The 25,125-nt window shown below is 43.4% G+C and overlaps 1 protein-coding gene across 22 annotated transcripts in view; it reads left to right on the top strand.

Annotated features, from left to right (window-relative positions):
• Positions 1-25,125, top strand: part of TNNT3 (troponin T3, fast skeletal type) — a 32,112-nt gene that overhangs the window by 6,097 nt on the left and 890 nt on the right. Inside the window, exons 4-19 of one of the 22 annotated variants that reach the window (XM_030451352.1) lie at positions 1,500-1,511; positions 2,455-2,472; positions 4,236-4,280; positions 5,439-5,453; positions 7,669-7,683; positions 10,136-10,147; positions 11,341-11,352; positions 11,760-11,780; positions 15,728-15,746; positions 16,473-16,518; positions 17,281-17,397; positions 17,714-17,791; positions 18,094-18,207; positions 18,405-18,514; positions 19,901-19,991; positions 20,648-20,688. In XM_030451352.1, coding sequence (XP_030307212.1) covers positions 1,500-1,511; positions 2,455-2,472; positions 4,236-4,280; positions 5,439-5,453; positions 7,669-7,683; positions 10,136-10,147; positions 11,341-11,352; positions 11,760-11,780; positions 15,728-15,746; positions 16,473-16,518; positions 17,281-17,397; positions 17,714-17,791; positions 18,094-18,207; positions 18,405-18,514; positions 19,901-19,991; positions 20,648-20,688 — 766 coding nt within the window. The remainder of the gene's footprint in view (positions 1-1,499; positions 1,512-2,454; positions 2,473-4,235; positions 4,281-5,438; positions 5,454-7,668; positions 7,684-10,135; positions 10,148-11,340; positions 11,353-11,759; positions 11,781-15,727; positions 15,747-16,472; positions 16,519-17,280; positions 17,398-17,713; positions 17,792-18,093; positions 18,208-18,404; positions 18,515-19,900; positions 19,992-20,647; positions 20,689-25,125) is intronic. The other 21 variants (XM_030451337.1, XM_030451329.1, XM_030451342.1 and 18 more) reach the window with 21 other exon arrangements.

Genomic DNA, 25,125 nt, shown 5'->3' with positions numbered 1-25,125 from the left:
GAACCCAGAAAACAACCAAGCTGGAGCTGGGAGGTTCTGAGCATCCCATTGTGGTGAAGTCCAGTCCTGGTGGGAGCTGTAGGGATGGGCTGTGAAGCTGGAAGCCAACTTAGCCTTAAACTCAGAGCATTTTAAAGCAGGGACTGGCACAGAGCCCACACATCCCAACATTTCCATTTCACATCCACCTCTCGAGTTCCAACTTGGAAAAGAAAAAGGAGGGGGGTGCCCAGCTCCTGAGGAGCACCTGGCAAAGCACTGCCAGGGGTCTAAAAGGTGAAGCAGAGAACCGACTGGCAAAGATGAAGTTTTTTGACATGCTTTTAGCTGGCAAAAGGAGATTTGACAAGCTGTGAGACACAGAACGCAGATCTGGAAAGATGGAGCATGAAAAGCCTCTCTCACCTGGGCTGTTTCAGGTGTTGTAGGAAGCAGGGAGAGGAAGATTTCTGAGGATGTGTCAGTGTCTTTGCTGGGCACTTTTGACAAGTTGGCTTTAGTTGAGGCAAGTGTCACCCTTCATTGTCCCAGGGTGTCTGGGACAGAGGTGAGGGTCAAACATTGGGCTTTTCTCCAGGATCTGCCCTTGGATCTGTCCAAGGCATCTTCTAAGGGGTGAAGAGCAAAACCTGTGGCTGGGAGGTGGAATATTTGCAGGTGGAAGGCACGAGATAGCTCTGAGACACAGACTGAGCCCTGTGTGGAGATGTCTGTCCTGGGGAATTTATAGACAGATGTCTGTCTTGGTGACTTTATACACAGAGGGGAGTTTTATGGCCATGAATTTCTCCAAATTGCAGCAGCTGACTGATTGTCAGCAGCAGTGGTGGGAACAGAGGTGTGACTGTGGCTGAGCTCACTCCTACCCTATGGAACATGGGGATGTTCCTACCCTAAGGCACATTTTTCTCTCTCTGGATGTCTCAAATCCCCCAGTGTTGCTTCCAAGGGAATCAAGGGCTCAAAAAAAGAAAACAGTGATGCTAAGCAGGTTGTTGAGATGCCTTCAGCCCTCATCATGTCTGTAGTGTCATCATGTCAGAGAGGGACAGAGGCAGGGAGGTGAAGGTGATGTTCATGCTCCATCCTTCATGCCTTGTCAAACGTCCAAAGAGAAAGCAAAGGGTGTTGCATCTCCAGACAAGCCTTCCCCAAAGGAGAACCATTCCTTCTTGCCTTTCTCCTTCCTTTGCTAACTGTCTTCTTCTGAGTTTCAAGACTTTAATGATTAATATGAATAGGCAGGTGACTTCCTATTTTTTTAATCTGCATGACCATCACTTTTGAGGTTTATCTTCTCCTTGCTCCCCACTTGTGCTTGACCTTTGTGCTCTCTTCCCAAGTCATCCATTTCCTTTCCATGTAACATCATCCCATCACCTTCTAACCACTTTTTCCTCCAGGCCTGAGCTCACTCCAAGATCAATTTCTAACAGTTTTCTGTTTTCATTTTCCTGCTTTGCTGTTGCTTCTGGTTCCATGACATTTGCCACCTGAAGCTCAGGCAGAAGGTATGTGACATGACTTCTGCTTTCTTTCTCATTTTAGAGGAAGAATGTGTGTGAGAAAACCCAGGAACTGGTTCATACCCAGTGGCTGAGCCTTGGTCCTGAGCCCCAGACATCAATGCCATGATGGACATTGATGGCATTTATTGAGCTGGTTGGAAATCAGGCCTGCTCTTTGGTTTAAAAACCAAACCAAACCATATAGAATATATATACACATATTTACATATATAAAAATACAATATACACCCATGTATATAAATAAAATTATACATATATACTTGTCTGCATATGTATATATTTTTCCATATACAAATATACATATCTGTATATGGAAAACATGTATTTATTATTTTAGCATCTATTTCTTTATTTTGGCCTACCACTTTTACTCAACTGCCTTTTTTTTTGTCACAACAATGTCCAGTTCCTTTCTTTCACTCCAAAAATTGAGATTATTTTTTTTTTTAAAGGTGACACCCTGCAAAGTTTGTGTCCCTCTGCTGAAATTCAGAAATACATTTGCAAAAAAATGGATAAATGTTGGCAAAATTTTTCACCGTTTCAGGAAAAAAAAAAAAAAAGATTCAAGCCAAAAAAAAAGGCATTTTATTTTTGGTTAAAAGTCAGTTTTAGAAACTTTCAGCCAGCTCTAATAAAGAATGAAATATTGGATGCTTTTCTTAAGATAATTTTCATTTGTGGCCACAACCCCATAGTTCAGTAACGTTTAGAACCCCATATAAAAGGTCAGTAACCTTTATAACCCCATAATATGCCCATTAAAAGGTGATTTTTAATCCTCTCTCACCCTGTCATTCCATCATTTCATTTTCTTGCCCATAACTGCCTGGGAGCTTGGTAAACCTCAAGAATGTTCCAATAAGAGATTTCTTGCATTAATTTTCTCCTCCTCTTCCCTTTTGCTGCTGTTTCCCCCGGGCAGAAGAGGTTCAAGAAGAAGGTAAGTGACAGAGCTTCCCAGCCCCCTCCTTCCCAACACCAGGGCTCAGTTTTGGGAAGGTGGGAGAATCAAAACAAGAGGCAGGAGGAGGATGCTGGGGCAGCTGAGCACCCCCAGAGGGTTTGTCTTGCATCTGTTGCACCCCATGAGCAGCACACGGGGGCTGTGCTGACCCCACTGCTGCCCCCCCATCCCATCTGCAGCAGGAGTTGAGATTAATTTTAATTTTATTAATTTTTTTTAATGCCTGCAGACAAATAATTGGTTTCTGTCAGCTGTCAACTGGTTTCTTTTTGCATAGCTTGTGGCTGGATTTTGAAATAAAAATCCATCTGGGGTGAGCTGTCTGTGTAGCCGTATGTTGCATAGCACAGGTTCTATAGCATCTGATGTTATATGGTGTGTAGAATTATATACACTATAATAATGTATGATGTAAAATAATAGGAAAGAATGTAAAATATAAAATGTTTTTATAAAAGATAAAAATGTGAAATAATTATATATAGTGTATATAAGTATATACACTATAATAATATATAATATATAAAATAATATGATATAAAATATTTTATAAAATAAAAATATGAAATAATTATATATAGTGTATATAATTATATACACTATAATAATATATAATATATAAAATAGAAGATATAAAATATTTTTATATAATATAAAAATATGAAAGAATTGTATATAGTGTATATAATATACACTATAATAATATACAATGTAAAAATAATATAAATATTTTTATAAAATATAAAAATAGGAAATAATTGTATATAGTGTATATAATACTATACACTATAGTAATACATAATATAAAATAATATAAAAAGAGGAAATATTTTTTATAAAAATACTATATGAAATAATTATATATAGTGTATATAATAATAATATATTACAATAATATATTATAATAGCTATAATAATATATATTATATAATAATACATTATATTATATAATAATATATCATGTAAAATAATATAAAATATTTTTATAAAATATAAAAATATGAAATAATTATAGTGTATATAATTATATACACTATAATAATATACAGTATAAAATAATACAAAATATTTTATAAAATATAAAAAATATAAAATAATTATAGTGTATATAATTATATAGTGTATATAATGTATATATCTATAGATAATATTCCATGTTACAGATAACATGGAATATTCTATGCTGTGTGTGGCATATAATATATTTGCAGGCTATAATACATAGCAATACAATCTAAACAATATATAACATAAACAACAACACCAGATTTTATTACCTATATTTCTGTAGACAGGAACCCCAGTGGGGGCCCCACTTTGCATGGGGCAGCTGGGCAGGGGGAACAGAAACCCACCCTTTGCACTGAGATGTTTGGGACGTGGTGCTCCGGGCAGAAGGAGCCAAAGGGTGTGTTGGTTCTGGATTTGCAAAGCTTTGTGCCCCAGGGTAAAGCAGGGAACCCACACTCAGGGGTTTTGCAGCACCCAGGTCCTGAAGGTTTTACATTTCTTGTCCCTGTGTGTGTGCTTTGGTTGCTTGCATCCACTTCATCTCCTCCTCTGTTTCTCCATTTCATCTCCTCCTCTGTTTCTCCATTTTATCTCTGTTTCTCATTTCGTCTCCTCCTCTGTTTCTCCATTTCATGCCCCCCCCCCCCGTTTTGTTTTGGTTTTTTTTTAACCCCCCTGTTTCATTCACCCACCCTCCCATTAATTTCTTCTCATTTTCCATCCCATTGCTCTTGCTCCCTGCTGTGTTCCATCTGGCAAAGCCCAAGAAGCAGGTATGTGCCATGGCCTTCTGAACTGCTCCTGCCATCTCCCCGGGGAGGATGGGGGGGATTCGGGGGTGCTGCAAGAGGAGCTGGACCCACTACTTCGTTTTGTGGCTTTTTCATAGAATCATAAAATTTGCTGGGTTGGAAGGGACCTCAGAGATCATCAAGTCCAACCCTTGATCCACTACTGCTGCAGTTCCCAGCCCATGGCACTCAGTGCCACATCCAGGCTCTTTGGAAATATCTCCAGACACGGAGAATCCACTACTTCCCTGGGCAGCCCATTCCAATGCCTGATCACCCTCTCCAGAAAGAAATTCTTTCTAATCTCCAACCTAAACCTCCCCTGGCACAACTTGAGACCCTGCCCTCTTGTCTTGCTGAGAGTTGCCTGGGAGCAGAGCCCAACCCCCCCCTGGCTCCAACCTCCTTTCAGGGAGTTGGAGAGAGTGATGAGGTCTCCCCTGAGCCTCCTCTTCTCCAGCCTCAACACCCCCAGCTCCCTCAGCCTCTCCTCATAGGATCTGTGCTCGAGTCCCTTCACCAGCCCAGTTGCCTCCTTTGGACCTGCTCCAGCACCTCAATCTCCTTCCTGAGCTGAGGGGCCCAGAACTGGACACAGGACTCAAGCTGTGGCCTCACCAGTGCTGAGCACAGGGGCAGAATCCCTTCCCTGGACCTGCTGGCCACGCTGTTCCTCAGCCAGCCCAGGATGCCATTGGCCTTCTTGGCCACCTGGACTGCTTGGTGCAAGGTCCAGCAGAGCTCAGCTTGGTGATAACCCAGCTTCTCCTGCATCTCTAGAGCTTGCCTTAAAGCCCATCCAGGCAACGGCAGGAGGTTCTTACTATAAAATTGGAATTAGAGGGAAATTTCAGCATGTGTCGTTTGACTTTGTTAGGTTTTTTTGTTTGGTTTTGGGTTTTTTTTTCCCCCCCTCCTCTCCAGTATGTTGTTCCCTGTTCCTTTTACATGGTGTATGGCTTCCCAGGCACAGATGCCTCAAAAAATCCCTTCCCCATCTGGGCATTAGTGCCTCCTTTCCTGGGATCAACCTTTTCCCTCTGGCTCAAGAGAATTTTCAGCCTGGGTAATATCAGCCCATGAAATAATGTGTTTTTCATGTTCCTTTGCATCCTGTCCTGTGGCACTTTCCACCTCAAGAACCTCAGGAGGAAGGTATGTGGCATGACTCCTGAATCCCTGCCTTTCAAAGAAAGCTCTGGTTTAGGCAGTGAGCCTGAAGATGGTAAAAGGAAATAGCAGCTATAAATAGGGATATTAATGCAGAATAAAACTGGCTGCCATTTGGGCTTTTGGGCTCCCTTCATGTCCTGTCTTGCTTGAATGCCCCTGCAATGCTCTGTGGTAAATGTTGCATGAAAAAAAACCAAAAAAAAGTATGGAAATTGCTGGGAAATGTAAACTTCTTAAAAGGATGAAGTTTGAAAAGCCAGAGACTGGTTGGGTCTCCCTGGTAGGGTTATTTTGGACTATTCAGGGTGGTTTGGGTCTCTGGCCAACGTGCATCTGTGCCCAGGGTTGCTCTGCTGCCATTGCAGCTGCAGGGAGGATTTGTGCCCCTTTTGGGGATGGATGTTCTTGGGGTGGCCTTTCCTTGGACCCCTTTTCCAGCTGAAATCCTGTTGTTTAAAGCACCATTTCACTACTTTAGCTTTGCAAATGATTCAAGGTGGTTTTCTTCCTCATGCAAGGCAGTGTCCAGGCTCTCGTGTCACAGCAGCCACGTGTCACCAAACCCATGCTGGCCTCAGGCTGGGAATAAATCCACTGGGGAGAGCATCAGGGTTGGGAAGTGAGGAGCATTCTGCTCCTGGCTTTATCTGTATATAACTCAAATGACATCTGATGTGGCCACTTCAATCAGGTTTATGTTATTAACACATCAGACCCTTTGTGCCCTAACTTTCAGGAGGGCTTTTCATATCCAGATTTTTTTATTTCCTTGCAAGATGTTCCCAGGTGTTCCCTCCCCCTTAACTTTGTGAAATCCTGCTCTAATATTTCCAGTGCTTTTTTCTTCCTTTGTGTTTTGCTCTGTGGCTCTTCCCACCTACCACAGCTTGTGAGGAAAGGCTGTGCCATCCCAATTCCTGGGTTTGTGTCCAAGGAATTCTGGAGGTGGTGGAAGAAGGGAGGATGCAAAACTATCCTCTTTATGCTCTCTGATGGCTCCTTCACCCTTGTAGGATAAGGATGAGTCCCAAGCACTAACTCCTGGTTTGAAAGCAATGCCTGAATCCACAGGCTTGTGGATTCCCAGTGTTCCCATTTCCCTAACCAATCTATGGATATGGATACCAGTTGATAGGGGAATAGTGCTCCCCAAAGCATTTCCTCTACACCAGGCACCAGGGCTGGAGGTGGGACAGCCAGACCCTGTGGCAATGCCACATCTCTTGGTCAGGAGCCCCTTTTCCTCCTGTCCCTCCCCCAGTGCCCGGAGAGAAAACTTTTTTTGCAGCAATCTGTGCTTGCAGCTCGAGTCAGAAGCAGCAAGTGACACCACCTCACACCTGGGGTTCTGCTGGGCTAAGGACTGAACTGAGTTGAATAATTCTGCTTGCAGTGCATTTCTAGAAAACGACAGTTCAGAGAAAAATCCCTGTGCTTTTCCCAGAACTCTTGGTATTTTTCTGGATTAACGTGCATGATGCAAAAACAGGGTGGCATTTTTGCTCGACTTCATAATGTCAATTACAATCCAGATCTGGTAAAACAATCTGTGTAATTAACCAACCATGGGCAAGCTTCCTAAAGCATCACCCTATGAGCCCAACCCCATTTCCCTTCCAGTTGCCTTCCTGCCCCCATCCCTGCATGTCCAGCTGGGTTTTCCCTGTATCCTTTCTCCCACAAATCAGCCTTGCACTGAGCTTCCCTCCTGGGTGTGCAATCCTCCCCACCAGTGGTGAAATCCTGGGCACTGAGGAAATCCATGGCAGCTCCATTGGTTTCTGCAGAAACTGGGATTTCTATGCACATGAATAAGAACAGGTTGTATCCCTTTTTTTTTTTTGTTCAAACTCAGGGGTAAAGGATTTGGCTTCTACACAAGTAAATATTTTTGTCAGCCAAAAGCTACTAATGGCCCTTGATTTATTTCATGGTGAATAGCTAGGTCAGTCTGCATCTTTTATCTCCCAGCATCCTCTCACCCCCTTATCCATGAGTTTCTGTTTGACATCCATATGTGCCCTCTATTTCTCTTTTAATCTTATTAATTGTTTTTATCCCTTTAACTCCCCCACCCTGGCTAAAAAAAAAAATAAACAAAAAAATTGTAAGTTTTTTTTTTAAATCATCCTCTGTTTTTTCCTCTGATTCTTTTATCTTTCTTTGCATCTCCTTCCCTGCTACCTCCCTCTTAAAGAAGTCCATGAACCAGGTATGTGACTTCTGAATTCCTCTGCTCAATCTGAAGGGTTATTGTGTGCTGGACATTCACTTGCACTTGGCAGTTTCACAATTGGGTCATGTTCTGAATTGGGACAAAATGGAACTTTTCAAACAAACGAGAAAAAAAAAATAAAAAAGGAAGAACATCTTGTTTGGCAGATATTGAAAATTAATTTTTGTTTACTTGAACCAAAACATTATATTCCAAATTTTTTCTTCCCTCAAGGGAAGAGTTCCAAACTTTGAAATAAATATTCAATTTTAGATGCCTCTGAAAAATTTGTTTTATGGATTATGTGGGGTGTATGTAGTGTAAAGCATGAGCAAATCTGTAATAAGAGATTGACACAAGGCAAAAAACTCCCCAAACCACCCAGGTTTTGTTGTAAAGATGTTAATTTCAATGCAGCCTTTTATGGCTTTGAAACTATTTTTTTAACCAAAATCTTAGCTACATCTACGTGAGTTTTGACATAGTGAAACTGAATAGAACTGTGCAGAAATCCATTTTGGTTGGGAATTGATACCAGTAACTCGAACATTATACTCAGGAATTCAAAGGTGGTGGAAGGCAACAGATAAAAATCAGATATTAATGATAAACTGTAACTTGCAGCTTCCTTACACCTTCCACCAGCAATCATTTCCTCTGCTCTGTGATGCTTAATAATGAAGATAAGAGCTAACTGTTGCATGAGAAGTATAATAACATATTTGTAAAGAAATAGCTCAGTGTGTAAGCTGCAATCACAGCCCTTGAGTGGACTCAGAACCATCCTTACACTGCACATGGGGAGGTTATAAGGTTCCTTCCCTAGGAAAGGAACAAAAAACTTGCAGCATCCTTTAAACTGTGATTACTCTGTGCCATTGGGAACAGATTTATGGAAGTTGTCCCATCCCAGCTGTGTCTCTGCTGTCCTCTGGGGGAGCAGCCTCTTCATTTAGACAAGATCAGAACTTAGAGCAGGGTTGGGGTGAGGTGACAGCTCTCTCCTTGATCTTTTCATGACTTCACACTTCAACATTCACCTGGGCACTGCTGCTCATTTCCCTCTCTGCTTCTCCTTTCACATCCTCCTCCTCTCCTTTTAACCCCATTCTTTAACTGTCTCTTACCTGTCCTAAGGTTTCTGACCTTGCTTTGCACAAGTTATGGGTCATTGCTGCCATCTCAGCTGCTTTGTCTGCCTCTGGCCCTCTTTCCCTTGCTATTTATTGCATTGCTGCTCACTGCTTGTGTGTTGCTCAGGTATTGGTGTCATTTTATTAACAATAAAGCCAGACCTCCAGTCTCCCCATACATTCTTTTCCCTCTGTAACACAAAGCATAACAAAAAAGGAGACTTTACAAAGAAGATGGACCTATAACAAGCTTAAAAGACAAAGTTGTAGGTCAGAAGGAAACTGTCCCAGCTTTTCACATCACTGTATGATTATTAAGTTTCTCTGTTACTAATGCTGTCTTCCTCTGCCATGACTTCTCAAGCACAGCCTTGGTCTGTACAACCTCATAGCTGTTGCTGTGATGTGATTCTTGCCCTAATTCTTTTCCTTTGCTGAAAAAGTTTCCACCTAACCAAGCATCTAAATTCCTCTGTCTTGACCTGAAGCATTCCTGTATATAGGAATTAGGAGTTGTTGAAGCAAGCCAGTCATGAAGAATATTTTTGTGATTCCCTCAAATTTATTTCCCCTTGAGAAAACAAGCAGAGTTAGTGTTTGTAACTGAAGCCTTGCCTTCTAAGAAGCTTTTTAGTGCCCCTGGAAATTTTCCAGGCTGGGAATGTGCTGTGGGCAGGGCAGGAAGCAGGTCCCTGAGCTGCCTGGAAGTTATCACCTACTGCAGCATCCTGGCAGCATCCAGGGGCTTCTACTCCTTTGCAGCAGAGAAAAGCACTGAGTAGATCTCCAGAGCTCCTTGTATTTGCCAGGGGAAGATCTTAGATGGTGGAGCTTCAGCTGCAAACACAGAGATCCACTCAAAGCGTGCCCTCCTTGCAGGAGTTCTCCTTTCCCCCCAGCAGCTAAACCAGCATGTGCTTAGCTGCCACACAGGTGACACTGCCCACTTGTAAAATTCTCTTCCTTGGCATGTTTGCTTTCCAACTGAAGGGTTGGAAAGTGTTCCTACAGTGCCCTCTGTTTAGATATTTGCATGCTTGAAATTGCTGCAATTCATCAACGTTCAAGTTTTATCATTCAATTTCATTTGACCTTTCATTTCTATGCCATCCCCTCCCTGTCTACTTTATACTCCACTATAATTCCTTCCCTTTTCCACTCTTATTAATAATCCATCCCTATAACCCACCTGCAAACGACCCTCCTTCAACCTACTCTTACCAAAGTTTGAGGTGATCCCTTCCTGAATAACTTATTTCTAATTCTTTTATCTTCCTTCCTGATGACTTTCCCCTGACACCTCCTACTAAATGAAGCCCCCCCTCCAGGTATGTGATTTAACTTCTAAACTTCCCAGTGGCTGGCTGGTGGGACAGTGTGTGTGTGTGTGGAGTGAATGCAGGGGGACAGGAGATCCAACCTAGCTGCTCATGGGATCTTGTAACTTGCATTTCTTTGGGGTTGATGTTTTTAGGCTTTAATTTCTTTCTTCCTCCCTCAGCAAAATGCAAGCAGCAGGAAGCAGGAAAAACCCTGTTGGATGAACGTTGTACTAAAGGAGCACATGCACTGTAGGGAAAGGATAGCTCAGCAAAACCTGTAAAAAGGTTAAATTAACCTGTTAAATTCTGAACTGTGATAGGAGAATGAGTGTTTCTTCCTATAGTGAAAGCTTTGTTTCAAATCTCAGGGCAGAATTTGACCCATTGGCTGTACTCAGGGCTGATAAACCCTGCAGTATTTATCTGCCTGCTTTGCAAAACATTCAGCAGTGTGTGGATGAGGGAAAAGCAAAACCTGCCCCTCAAATCCCATTGCTGATTGATTCTTGCATTTGCCAAAAAAAGCCCAAAAGAATAAAATGCAGAACTGCCTGAAGCTTTTCTTCCTATGAAGTGATCTGTTTGTAATTCTACATTGCAAATGGATGTGAAGAACAGCACTAAACTTATATAGACATCTGAGTTGTCTTCAAGGAAGAAAATGGCTTTAGCCATAGAAAAGAGAACTGAGCTTCTCTGGGAATCAGCTCCACACTGAGAAGTTGCAGCAAGTATTTCAGGAGTTCTCTGAACCACCTTGTGTGTATTCCAAATGTCTGAAATGCTGCTCTAGGGAAGGATCTGCTCCTGCTTTGAGAGTGCTGACCATGTTCATGTGCATATTTCAAATTGAGGTGAACCCTGGGACACGATGCTGTCAGTTTTTGCTTTATGTCATATAATGCTCTTGGGTTTTTTTCTCAAGCACTGCACTATCATCATCAATCTGCCTGTTTGACCTGACTGAATTCCTTTCCTGTGACTTCTGTTTGGGAGCTATTTCAAATATAATTAATTCATTGATTTTTATCTGTGGTTTACCTCTTAGCTTTTCCCTACTCCCCTCCCTCCCTCCTTTTCCTCTCCTGCTCCTCTTCCCCCGTGGCTCAAAGCTCTTCAGGTGTGTGAAATAACAGGTTTCTCGTTCTCATTCTCTTATTTTCCATTGCACCTTGTTCCATGACACTTCACACCCGAAGTTCATGAGCCAGGTATGTGACACGACTTCTGATTTACTCCACTTAGTTGCTACACAAGGGTGTGTGTGAGTGTGAGTGTGTGTGCATGCAAGCTGAGAACAGGAGTGGGGTTGGTAGAAGAGAACAAAACATGAGAAACAAATATTAACTATGATGATCACTTGCAGCCCTTTTCTCCTTTAATCTCCATGCTTACTACTCCTTTAACCTTACAGCATTGTTAACTCCTGGCAGCCTCTCCAGACACCTTATCTCCTTGCCTTAATTCACTAATTCCTTTATTCCCCAGCACTCCCCAACCTTCGTGCATTCCCTGGTCTCTTTCTTAGGCTTCCAAAACCTTTAAATATTTTTTTCTTTTGTGTTTCTTTTTTCCTCTATTTGCTGTCTTTCCATCACTGCTCGTCCCACAACACCAGCAGAGGAAGCCCCTGAAGAAGGTATGTGATGCACCTACAGCCTCTCACCCTTTTTCTCTTCCAGTGATGGGGAAACAGTGTTAAAAACACTGTTCAAGAGCAAAGAGAGCAGGGGGGGGAAGTGGTCTCTCTAGCTGGCTTTTGATGAACATGGAGAAAAATCACCAAAAAAGTGGGTTTTTTTGGTTTTTTTCTTGTTTGATCTCCAGAAAGTCTGAAGTTCCCAGAATAGCAGGGAGAGAGAGGGGATAGTAGCTCTTAAAAGAAGAGTGCTGGCTGGGGATTCACCACTGTGCTTTTTCTCTTTTGCTTTTTCTTTTTTCCCCTTCAAGCTCCAGCTGATGAAGAAGGCGAATACAATGATGGTAGCTCAGTGTTGTCTTAGGACAACCAAGTCATCTTTCTAACTCTCTTTTTTCCCCTCTATTTCTTTTTGTCTCTCCCTTGATTTTAACCTCAGGAACTGGGCCAAAACATCTCTGCCTCAAAGAACTGCTTACTGTGGATATCCAACCACCCTTGGGGGGGGTGTGAGGGTGTCACTGGGGAATGGAGAAGCCAGTGCCTTCCATTAGCATAGCAGGTGGTGAAAATCAGGCTCTAGAAGCTTGTTCTGGGTTTCTCTCTTAGTTAGAACCTGCTGTGTCATTCCTCCCTCCCCCCAAAACGAGGAGAGCAGCTCTTAAATCCCAATGGCCTGCTTGAAAATGGAGCTGAGCTCTGCATAAATATTCCTTCCTCACCCAGCCTGGAGAAAGTCCTGGTCCTGAATCTACAGATATTTAAATTTCTGCTCTGCATTTTTTTGGATTTATTCATCCTGGTAGGGCAGAAGTGAGAGTGTTGGTAATAGGGAGCTGGGTGGGCACCCATGGGTTTGTGTCCAGGGACCAAATTAAATGTATGCAGGGTCAGTTCTGCTCTTGGGTGGGGGCAAGATAACTTCAGGCCCCCTGGGCCAGGTTCAAACCCAGTTTAAATGTCTGGAAAGACTCTCGTGACTTTTACAGGCCTTTGAAATAGCTGTGTTCTGACTGCCTCACCAGCTGGCCAGCTCTTTCCAAAGACAAAGCCCAATGCCACTTGAAACCAACCTGAATTTTCTTTGTTTCCTTGTTCCATTTGTAGGGTTTTTGTTTGTTTGTTTTCATTCTCTTGCTCCCTTTTCAGGTTGCTTTTTTTTTTTCTTATTTAGGGAAATATCCTGAGGACTTCTCTGAGCCCCTCTCTCTCCTTTGTTGGTTTTTTTTTCTCTTTTTCAGAGCAGATTGATTTTTATTCTTTTTTTTTCCCAAGGACACACTGCGAGTTACTTCTGAGAAATGGGATTAAGGGAGGGTATTTAGGGATTTCTGAATGAAGTAAAGGCAGTCCAGCTGGATTCACAGGAATGCTGTGAATATCTCATAGCTTGGGCAGGAGAAAGCAAGGTTGTATTCCTGGTGGTGTGGACTCTCCCTGGGCTAACCTTTCTGGAAACCAGAAACTCAGAGTATCCCTAATTCCCAGGGCACTGAACTTGGATTTCCAGTGGCTCTTGCCTTCTTTTGGCAGGGTTGTATGTGGGGATTTTGTCATTGCCCTGTGGTTCATGACCAGAACATCAGTCAAAATCCACCACAGGAACAGGAATTTGTTGTGGCAATTCCTGCTTGTCAAAAAAAATTTGGCCCAGTTCCTTGACTTGGTGTCTTGAAAGAAGGGGAATCTCAAAATAAATCACATCCCTGGGCTGCTTTTGGTGCATCCAGTATGGATCATGCTGGCTCATGCACTTCAAAAGACAGATTTATTACTGTTTGGTTTTTGAATAAAGGTTCCTATTGGTTTGTTAACTTGTTTTCTGGTTTTCTGGAGGTACCTTTCTAGCTACAAACTCTTATTTCAAGAAACACTAACCTGATTTTTTTTTCCCTTTCTTCTTTTTCCAATTGTTTGTTGGTTTAATTCAGTTTCAAGTGCTGACTGGTGGCAGCTGAAACCAAATTCCCCCAAGTCAGGCAGACAGGTGTCAATCCTGGCAACCAAGATCAACAAACAAAAGCAGTCATTTCATGTCTCCTTTTTTCTTTCCCTGTCTCTCTGAAATGTCACTAACTGAGAGCTTTAAGCTTAACAGGAATGTTTCTGTAATTTAGCTGAGTCTGTCACGAGGGAAGGGAGCCCTGTGTGAATAACATCCCGGATAGACTGGTTAATTGTAATTACTTTTCCACCCTCCAGATAAAAAAAAAATGATTTAACCAAGGTGTTAAGAAGCTCACTGGCTTTCTCAAAAGCAGAACAACTAAGAAAATAACAGGAGAAATACAGAAACACACTGCTGGCCAAGGGTATTTTTCTTCAGGAGCAATTTGTGGTTTCCTTTCTGCAAGTGCTCTAAAACACCTCACTTCATGCTGTTTATTTTATTAGCATTGCTTTAGCATCTCAAGGTTTCAATTGGGATAGGTTTTGGTAGGCAGTGTTCTTGCAGTAAATTTCATTCCTGAAACTGGTATGGGAAAATGTGAGAGAAAATGAAGGTTGGTTTCTCATCTCTCACATCTTCCCTCTTAATTCCTGCAGTGACCCAATCCCAGCCACTTCCTCAGTTTATTTATTATCCCACATCCTTCCAACTGATGCCTCCACTAAATATTTTCCAGTTGCTATTTTTTATTTATTATTTTTTCCAGTGTTTTTATTTTTTTCCCCCCCCTTAAAAATATTTAATTTTATTTTCTCCTACTCTGCTGCATGTGCTATTCCCAAATTCCTCCATCAGTCCCAAGCCATCTGGGTCCAAAGAAGCATTTGAAAAACCAGACCAGCTTTCTGTATCCCTATCATGATCCCAGGGCTCCTGAAGGAGACTATTATTATTTTGCCTTTACAAAGCTGGGGTTTTTAGTTGTGGTTTTGTTTTTTTTTTTTTTACCAGCTTCAGCAAGCTGTGAGCTTTTTATCTCACTTGCTTTCTCTGAACCAACCCAGGCTGATCCTGCAGCATTTCTCCAAGTTCAAAGGTGTGGTTATGAAAGTCAACCTGGGTCCCTCTGAGATTGGGCCAGAAAAAACACAGAGGTTTCCTTTACTTCTCTTTCAGTGCTGAATTTACTGGCATGGCACTGGGGTTAACAACTCTGGTTTTAAGAGCATAGCAGGGTGGGGAATGGATCACAAGCACAAATGTTAAGTGAATAACTCCTGAGAGCACAGGGAAAGGTCCCTGGTTGTAGGGGAACTCTTCTGACAGCCAGAGAGCCCAAGCTGACAGCTCTTGGCATTCTCCTGGAGATGCCAAGAGCATTGACACCATCCCCATGGGAACAGTGCCAGGAGGGGATGCTAAGGGAGGATGGGTTTTCCCAGCTGGGTTTGAGGAGTACCACCCAGTGGAGAAAAATCAGTATTCCTCCCATGGCACCAAGGGATGGGAGCTCTAAGCTACCTTGGGAGTCCACAAACCTGGAGGAACTGGGTCCTGAAGCTTTTCACCTCTATGTGAGGTATTTGAGCAAGGCTGGTGAAACCTGGCTGTGCTGGGCACCACTGAAAGTTCAGGTTAACTTTAGCAAAAGAAATATTGATTAAAAAAAAAGCAATGCTTTCTTTTATCCTCTGGCCCAGCTGTCCTCCTTAGAGCTTTGGTCACTGTCACTATGGTCTGAGAAAAGTTATTTAGCATTTACATGAAGCCATTGCCTTCCAGATGCTATGTTTGGGACTTTTATACAGTCTGTTGAGTCTTTTCTGCCAAATTCCATTTCAAGGGTAAAAACAGTTTCACTCTTAGCAAAAGGGGTGTGTGAGTGTGTGTATTTCTTTTGGAAGTGTTTGAGATTTAACCAATTTATCTGGGATGTTTCCCTGAAGATTCAATTTCCCTTCCCTCTTTTTACTTCAGCTGCTGGCATGATCTCTGTTGTTCTAACTGTTCTCCCTCTTTTTCCCCTTCCTCTTTCGTGCCATGTTTCCAAACACAGAGGAGAAGCCCAAAATAAAGTAAGTATGAAGGGCAGGGAGTTTTAAAACCCTGGGATCATTTTTTCTGATGTAGCAGAAGCCCTTAGATTGTTTTTTGGGTAAACTGCTCCTGGGAACCTTTATCCAGTCCTCCCTTCTGCACCATCCACCTCCTCCTGCCTGCTTTTCCAGGGTATCTGCTGCTGCCAGAGGATTCTTTAGCAATTCTTGCTGGCCAGGGTCTTAAGCCCATCTCCTGATAGAGTCAGAGGACTCCTGAACTCTACAGTCATCTCACAGTACCCTAAGTTATATTTTCTACACTAAATCCTTTGGGAAAGTCCATGGCTGAGAAGCTTCCATCCAGCTGGCAGTAGGAAGGATGGAAAGCATGGTGCTGGGCTGCCTGGACCTTAACTAAGGGTTCCTATGGACCTTCTGGCTCTGGGCCCCAGCATCTTCCCTTCCACTGCCTAGAGAGGAGGGGGGAGCACTGTGCTGACAGCCCCCTGGCCAACATCTTACTGGGTGGTGGGGAATGGAAAGAGTTTTTGGGGTGACTTGCTGCCCTGCATCACCTTTCACAAAGGCCAATGCTCCTTGGTGCTATTCTGGAGGAGTTTTCCAGTGATTTATTTCACCCCTCTTGTACCTCCATCCCCAGCTCTCCTTGTCAGGTCAGGTCCAGCTGTGCTATTTAAGATAATTGCTCTTTTAAGATGAAAATGCTTTTCTTTTGTTCTTCTTTTTTTTGACTCTCTGCAGACTGACTGCCCCTAAAATACCAGAGGGTGAGAAAGTAGATTTTGATGTAAGTATTCCTGAGACTGTCTGTCTGTACCTAAACCAAACCTGTGCAAGGCCACATAAATCTTTCTCTCTGGGATAAAACTAAGGAGAAAGTCAAGGACAAAAGTATGGATGTTTTGCCACCTCTTTTCCATGAAAGGTTATTCTCTGCTCCCTGAAACTCTCTGGATATGTCTGTTGCTAACATGACTATGCTAAAAGGTTAATTAATGTATTTCTTCTTTTTCTCCTTGAATCTTTGAAGCCTATATATGAAGAAAGGAGAAAGTGTGGGAGCTCTCATCTCCTGGCCCATGGTGTCCACCTATAAATGGTGTGAAAGTTTTAGGTTGAAGCAAAGCTGAGAAGCATTGCCTAAAACGACAACATCATTTTAATAATAGAGCTCTAAATACCTTCCTAGAAAGTAGATAGAAAAATTAGGAAAATCTAATGATGCAAATCTCCACAGAAATACCTACTTTGCCCCAAAAAATGCAGGAGCATTTTCTAGGTAACATTCATAGGCAGCAAAGCAAAGCCAGGGGTAAAATATGGTGCAGGGGAATGGGAGATGTGGATTCTATTCCCATCTAGGCTCCTGACTGTCACCTGGATGAGCCTCTGATCTGCATCAAAAGCCCTTTAAATTAATCCCATAGAACTCCATGGATATCTGCAAGCAATATCTTTTCTTTCTCTGTGTAGGCAGGGTGCTGGGAATGTTCAGGGCACATTCCTGGAGAAATATGGGCTGGCTCAGTGTCTTTTCCTGCTTTTCTAGGACATCCAAAAGAAAAGGCAGAACAAAGACCTGATTGAACTGCAGGCCTTGATTGACAGCCACTTTGAAGCCAGGAGAAAGGAAGAAGAAGAGCTGGTTGCCCTCAAGGAGAGAATTGTGAGTCCTGGTTCTGCCATTTCCTCATGCCAGACAGAGGGATTCTCTGTAGATAAGAAATTAAATCCAACACTGTTGGGGTTTGGCAGAGAGCTCTATTGCAATGTACAGAACTCACCATTAAATGGCTTTTCCTGCCTCTGTTGCCCTCCCTCAGCCTCATTTCACAGCTTAGCATTGCTGATGAGAGCCTTCTGCATGTTCTGGCAAGGGAGTAGGTGGCTCGTTCTCTATGAATCAAAAGTGGGGGCATTATTCCTGGAGGCAGATGGAGCCACCACAATGACTCCAATGCTTCTACCAATGCTTCTTGCAGGAGAAGCGCAGAGCTGAGAGAGCTGAGCAGCAAAGGATCCGGGCTGAGAAGGAGAAGGAACGTCAGGCAAGGCTTGCTGTAAGTGCCTTTAAATGTCTCTCTTTGTCTCAGTCAAACTGGAAGTGACCTCTAGAGATAGAAAAAAAAACCCAACCCAGAGGTTCTCTCTGTCTGGGCCCAGAGAAGAAATGCCCACCCTACTTAGAATCATAGAATCGGCTGGGTTGGAAGGGACCTCTGAGATCATCAAGTCCAACCCATGGACTTGAAGGGAAGCAGTGAAGGGAAGTGTGGTTGTCAGTTCTCATCAAGGTGTTTCTCTGCTGCCTGCTGAGGAAGCTGTGAGACTCCCCTGGAGTAACTTCTGTGTAACTCCACAGGAGGAAAAGGCACGGAGAGAGGAGGAAGATGCCAAGAGAAAAGCTGAGGATGACCTCAAGAAGAAGAAGGCTCTGTCCTCCATGGGTGCCACATACAGCAGCTATCTGGCTAAGGTAAAAAGCATAGATCAGGGGAAGAAATGGGGAAGGATTAAACCATGGGGCTGGCTGGGATTTGCCTTGACTGCAAGCTGAGAAAACAATTCACCTTTCCTTCCTCCGGATCCCCAGCAACTTGTCTTATGTCACTGAAATAATGTCATTCAGCCTTAAGCTCTGCAGTCTGATGTTAAATGATGTTTTGAAAACAGGCTGATCAGAAGAGAGGGAAGAAGCAAACAGCCAGAGAGACAAAGAAGAAGATCCTGGCAGAGAGGCGCAAGCCCTTGAACATCGACCACCTCAGTGAAGACAAACTGAGGTAAGGTGTTTATCCTGACTCTGTCATCCATGGAATCCACTGGCATTTGGTGTTACTGTCCTGGACTCTTCTCTAGTGAAAAAAGGAGGTAGAGGAAAGGGCCTTCCTTGAAATCAGTCATGGTTCAGTGTTAAGTTGTGGCCTCCTCTGCTCTGGAGAACAGAAGGGAAATGCAGCTGTAGCCATACTGCTGGCAGAACTTCATTACCCTCTCCTCCTAATTAGGAGTAGTCATCTACAGGACAACAGTATCACAGAATTGTCATGGTTGGAAAAGACCTCTAAGACTACCATGTCCAACTGGCAATCCCCCTCTCTCCCAAGAAAAAAGAAACACCAAAACCAAACCAAACAACTTCCCCCTTCCACACCACCACCATCCCACCCAGAGCATCTCCTGAGGTGCCTCATCTACATGGTTTTTAAATACCTGCAGGGATGGTGACTCCACCACCTCCCTGGGCAGCCCCTTTCAGTGCCTGAGCACTCTTTCAGTAAGGAAATTCTTCCTAATAACTAGTCTGGTGCAACTTCAGGCCATTTCCTCCACTCTTATCATTATTTACTTGGAAGAAGCCAACACCCACCTCTCCACAAAGTCCTGAAAGAAGGTTGTAGAGTGACAAGGTTTCCCCTCAGCCTTCTCCAAACTACACATTCCCAATTCCCTCAGCCTCTCCTCACAGGACTTGTTCTCCAGACCCTTCACCATCCTGGTTGCCCTTCTCTGAGCTTGCTCCAGCAACTCAGTGTCTTTCTTGTAGTGAGGAGGCCAGGCACAAACCTCAAATCCAGTGCCAACAAACAAACCTACACATTGAGAGCTGTAGGACTGCCAGGGCTGAGCTGGGTGTACTCACACCTTGTGAGTACAGCTCTGTACAGAGGATGGAGGCTTGGGAGCTGAGTGTTCTGGTGCAGAGCAGTTATCACATGGTAGTTGAGACTCCTAATGTTGGAATTTTACACATAATTGAAAGATGAGGTTGGCTCATCCCATCCCATCCCATCCCATCCCATGTCAGCCCTGAAACAGGTGGGATTGTTCCCTGCTCCTAGGGGTGGCCTTCAGGTTGCTTCTTCCTTCTCACCAGATTGCCCTGGGCTCTCTTGTTTCATTGAGAGTTTGGGGGAAACATGAAGTCTGTAGGAAATGAGTGAGTGTGTGACACTTGCAAGAGTGCAAATCTAACAGGTTTTTAAGGGAGAAAAATGTATCCCTGAAAATGGTGAGCAGCTTTTAGAGGGTGGAAAAGGTCTACAGGAAGAGAAATAAATAAAGCATTAAATAAAGTGTAAACAGCCTCATTACTAATGATGTGGAAACAGTAGAAAACATATGATGTGATGTGTTTCTCCCATATTCTTTTCCCCATAAACACACAGGGAAAAGGCTAAGGAGCTGTGGGACTGGCTATACCATCTGGAGACTGAGAAGTATGACTTTACAGAGCAGATCAAGAGGAAAAAATATGAGGTGAGTTGAGAAGACATTTTGCTGATGGCACTGAGTTTAAATGTAAAAAAAATCTCTGTGACTCCTCAGGCTAAAGCAACGTGGTGACATCATTTGGGTCTCCAATGTCCTTTTTCAATATTTAAACAGTAAGACACTAAGAACTGCTTTCCCCTAAAGTACTTACTTGGTCTGGATTTCACATGTAAGGCTGAAATTGAATATACCACTCTCAAGGTTTCCAGTGCCCATGGAAAGGCAACCCCAACAGAAAATGGACTCTCCACCCTCTGCCCAAACACATCATGGTCTTTCTTGTTTAGCTGTGGCCTGAAAATTCACTCACCTCCATTGCCAAGTAATATTTTTGTAAACTTGCATTTGATTTCACACTTGAGCGTTTTAAGTTTTATTCCTATCCCAGACAGATTCTCTGTGGACTGAGCTCTCTGGAGTCACTGAAAACTGTCTCCAGACAGGAGCATCTGCCTGAACTGTCCTTTTGGTGGCAGAAAGTGGAAATGTTTCCTTCCAAGCACTCACCTATGTCAGGTTTCAGTGGCTGAGAAATCCTACTGGATCTCTCTGTGTCTCGCTCTCCTTTTACTTGCCCATCACGTAGACAGATGCTGGCAGGGAATGAGCAACACCAATGTAATTATCTCAATCTCTCTTAGATTTTAACACTGCGTTGCAGGCTGGAGGAGCTTTCCAAGTTGTAAGTACAATGAACTTGCCTGTGCAACAGCAGCAACAAAGGCTACCAAATGCATGAGCCTGCCGCATGGTCCGAGGCCAGGTGCCAGGCAGAACCTGGCACTTGGCTTCAAGTGCAGAGAGAAAAGAGAAAACCTGGATCTTGTGTCTCTCCCTTTCCTTCCTTTTTCTCTCTCCTTCCATTCTTTGGAAAAAAAAAAAGAAAAAAAAAAGAAAAAAAAAAAAAAAGGGGGGGTAAATAAGGAAAAAGAGGCAGGGTCCAACAGGGATGTGGCTAAAGAGCAGAGCATCCAATTGACTCGGATAATCTCTAAAATGATTCCCTCTCCAAACCTCTGGTGTTGTGCCTGTGGACGAGTCACCCTGTTGCACCTGGGATACATGAGGAAGCTTAAGGGTGCATGTGTGGTAGCTTGGACTTGACAAAAAAGAATGGTATGGAGTTTGGAAAGATTCTCCATCTTGTGGGCACGTGCTTATCCAGAGCCAAAGTGATGGAGAGGCTCGTTGAAGGATAACAGGTCAGCCGGGTGTGGAAGAACAGGAATTAAGGCAGTGCCAGGGGAGATGTGCACACTTTGGCAATGAAAGCTCTGCCTGAACCAAGAGGTGGGTGGCTGCTGCTGAAAAGCAAGGAGAGGGAGTACAAAGAATGAGCAAAATAGATGGAAAAAGCACAGCTGAGATATTAGATGAATAGTGGAAGAAGGGAGGATGATAGCAGGAAAAAAAGTTAAGAGAAAGGTAAGTGAAAACAGGAAAAGGAATGAAGGAGACACAAGTAAAGATGCAAGGGAGAGACAAAGGAAGGAACTGGGACACACAGGAGTGGAGCTGTTCTTCAGCTCTGGTGTCTGTTGCTCTTTGGTGCTGCATAGGAGAGTGAATGTTACAGTCAAATCACAAGGTTATCAGTGAAGGTAAGTCCTAAGGTCTTGGGTCAAAAAGAAGCCAGATGGTTCTCCTTCACTCTGGGGGAAAATACTTGGTTACAAACACATCAATTAAACTGCTGCTGCAGATTTAAAACTTCCATGAGTAAGTACAAAAGCAGGGGATCTTCTGATATTTCCTTCCTTGTGTTGTCCTGGTCTTGCTAATGTTTCTGTCTCTTTTGTTTCTGTTTGCCATGGAAAGACACGAGTCAGAAAATACTGGTTGTTGAGCCAGCCTGAATGGATAATTTTTAAATTTTTTTCTTCCTGTTGCACATGTGGGGAATGTCAAGTGCCTAATGTTGGGTCATCAGTTCTTGGACCTGTAGAGCCAGTGGAGAATTTTAAATTACACCAAAAGCAAAGCATGCATCTTGCCAAGTGCACTTTCCCACCCCAGGAAAACTAGGTAGAACTTTGAATTGGTTAGAAATGAGATGCTAAAGGGACAAAAGTGCTCTTTCTATCACGTCCTGGTTCCTGTGGGGTTTCCCAGTACCTGAGTTGGAAGAGTCCCAGGATTTCAGTAGTGAGTCCAGGGCTATGGGCCAGGACTGAAGGCCTAAGATAGGCCATAAGGTGCTCATCCTGTGCAAGGTAGGTGTTTGCTCTCCCATGCATCAGGTTGAAACATGGAGTTTAGCTATGGTTAAACAAAGAGACACTGTTGTGTAGGACTGACTGGTGGCTTGCAGTCAACAACAGAGCTTGGGAAGGTGTTTAGAGCCCCAGCTCCAACCTTTTCCTCTTGTGGTTACTCAAGCTCTCTTGAATATTTTCTTCTTGAGACCCTTTAAAAGTTCTCTTCTCTTAGAAGATGGGTGGCTGAGAAGGTGGTGACTGCCACAAGCTCTTCACCAACTCCTCTCCCAAGCAACAAAGGTCTTCCAGCAGAAGGTGGCATCCACCTTCCATTCTTCAGGTCCCCATCCAAAGTCCACCAAACTTACACACTTCAGAACGTGTAGGAGTAAGGAAAGAGTAAAAAGGTGAGGCTGACACATGGAGGCAGATGGGGTTATGCAAGATCTTCCCAACTGGCCAAGGTGATGTTCATTCCAGTTCACTTGCCTGCAGTTTGACCTGGGAGTTCACAGGAGATTAATTTCCACACAGAGGAACTCTTCTAATATGGGTTTTAAAATTCTCTCTCTTCTTTTCCTTGGCATACAAAATTGGCTTGCAGATTTCTTGCCAAGGAGCAACATTTCTCTCCTTCAAGCAAGGTTGGAAGGAGAGGCATTCAAAGGAAGTCTTACTCCCTACCACAAACTCTTTCCATCACTTCAGCAGGTAAAACTCCCCTCTCTGTGAGGGAACAAGGTTTCTTTATCTCTAAAAACCCTGGTCATATATGTTATTTGCAGATTGTCACCCTCAGGAACCGGATCGATCAGGCTCAGAAGCAGTAAGTACCTTTATATCCCCTTCCCAACTCCTGGCTTGGGGATATCTCCTCAGTGTTCAAAGTAATCACTTCAGCCTTAACTCTGACATTTTCTTGTTGCAATGAAATGAGGCTGGAGATGGAAGGGCAGCTCCCATCCTGCCTCAGATTGAGAAAATGAAAGGAAAACTGAAGTGAATTTAACAGCTCACAAGAAAAAAACCTGTTTGGGTTTTTTTTTTTTTTTTTTCCCCACACCATGGCTGCAAAATTTCCATCTGCTTATTGTCAGGGTTTTCAAACACTTGACAGAGGTGCTCTGAATACTTAAGAGAACACAACCCTTGTTTACAAAGGACAAACAAGTGGTTGCTAAGATTTTAAGTAATGGTGTGTAACAAGACTAACACCATGGGATTACTGTTGTGAGTTCTTCTCTCTCCTTATCTTTCTTTCCTTTCTTCCTTCCCCACATGACTTTTATTCCAGTAGATTTTCTGAGTCTTAAATCTTTAACTGTTCTGGGTGTTTGGAGTGAACTTATGAGAGTGAAGAGCCAGACAAAGCCTGATGGTTGGGGCATGTAGAAAACTTAACAGAGGCAGAAAATGAAGTGCAGGGAAGGAGAGCTCTGCAGTGGTGGGATTTGCTTTTCACTTTGCTTCTTTATCTCCTCAACAAACTCATGTCAGGAGTGAAGTGGAGGTCTCTGGTGACATCTTTGAATGCTGGCAGTGACCAGACACTGCCCTCCCACTTCCTCAAGCCACCCTCCCTTATCAGATGAATGGGGTTCATTTGTCTGTAAATGCCAAACATAAGGCTTGACCTTCTTGTGGGATTTTCTGTCCAGAGCTGTAGGCTGATAAACCTCAGCAGAATGTACAGGAGGATGCTACGGTATGGCTGGGTGTTGCTGCTCTTCTCAGGGGCATGATCACACCACCTACAAGAAGCAGCAGAATACTGCATGCTTGGTACCCCCAAATATGTGATACTCTCAGGACAGAATCTGAAAAGATTGCACTGAGAAACCTGTGAGATTTCTCTGTATTTAAATTTCTAGCCACACTAGACTAGACCATTCCAAAGCAAAGTCTGCTGATGTGTTATACCAGGATCGAGTGATCTTTTTGCTTCTGACTTTATTAGTCTCCTTAAGAACACTCTAAAGGTTAGGCACAACATCAAACCTCACTGGTGCTTATGGAGATAAAAGGATTCTGCCTTCATTTGAGGAGCTGTGCAGTTCCCATACTGGGTTTTGAACCTGTGGAAAGGCTGGCAAAAGGGACACTGAGATAGATTTAAGATAAGCAGAAAACTCTCTGCTCTCTTTCATGTAAAAGGTCAGTTTTTCATGTCTGCTTTAGTCAAAAGGTAAAGTATCCACTATGTGTATGTTTGTGTCACTGTGTCACTTTCCATAAATATAGATAATGCTCTTGGACCAATCTGTGGGGCAGGAGAACAGCAATCTCCCCAGATGTGTTGTTGTCATCCCCAGTTTTTTCCTGCCCCCTGGAGGAACCAGTGGTTCTGCAGTAAGCCTCTTTGCTGATAGAAAGCCCCCAAGCCCAGGCTTTCCCATGTCAAAGAGCTGCTTCCAATTTGCATGTGCTTTGGTTCGAGGAGCATCATCTCATGTGTGAAATGGAAAGGTTTGGTGGTGTGCTGAGCCCCAAAAGCCAAGGTGCTGCCTGCAGGAGCCAGTGCAGAATCTAACCTAACCTCACTAACTATGTGCCTGGTCCCTCTCTGACTCCAGGCATGCTCAGCCAGAAGGTAAGTGGCTTGCATGGAGGATTGTCCTTCTGTGTGCAAGAAAATCCTATTTGGAGAGAGTGTCCTCAACTGCTTTGCAGGGGGTGGAGCTGGGCTGCCCTCAGACACCCCACGAGCAAGATGGGGATATTGATGTTGAGAGGAGATATTGATATGAGGGGAGTCCTAAAAAGTTGTTACAGCTGGTTTGGAGGCTCTTGCTCTCATGATATTAGGCAGAAGGCACTCTGCCTTGGCTGGAACAAAGCAATTCTTAGTTGTATGTATTTAAATTCTTGCTCAACTTTTTGCCTTCACTACTATATGACCAGAGCAGCTGGAGAATTTGACC

Source organism: Calypte anna, chromosome 5, assembly GCF_003957555.1.
Source record: "Calypte anna isolate BGI_N300 chromosome 5, bCalAnn1_v1.p, whole genome shotgun sequence".
Lineage (NCBI taxonomy): Eukaryota > Metazoa > Chordata > Aves > Apodiformes > Trochilidae > Calypte > Calypte anna.
This window is presented reverse-complemented; position numbering and strand designations above follow the sequence as displayed.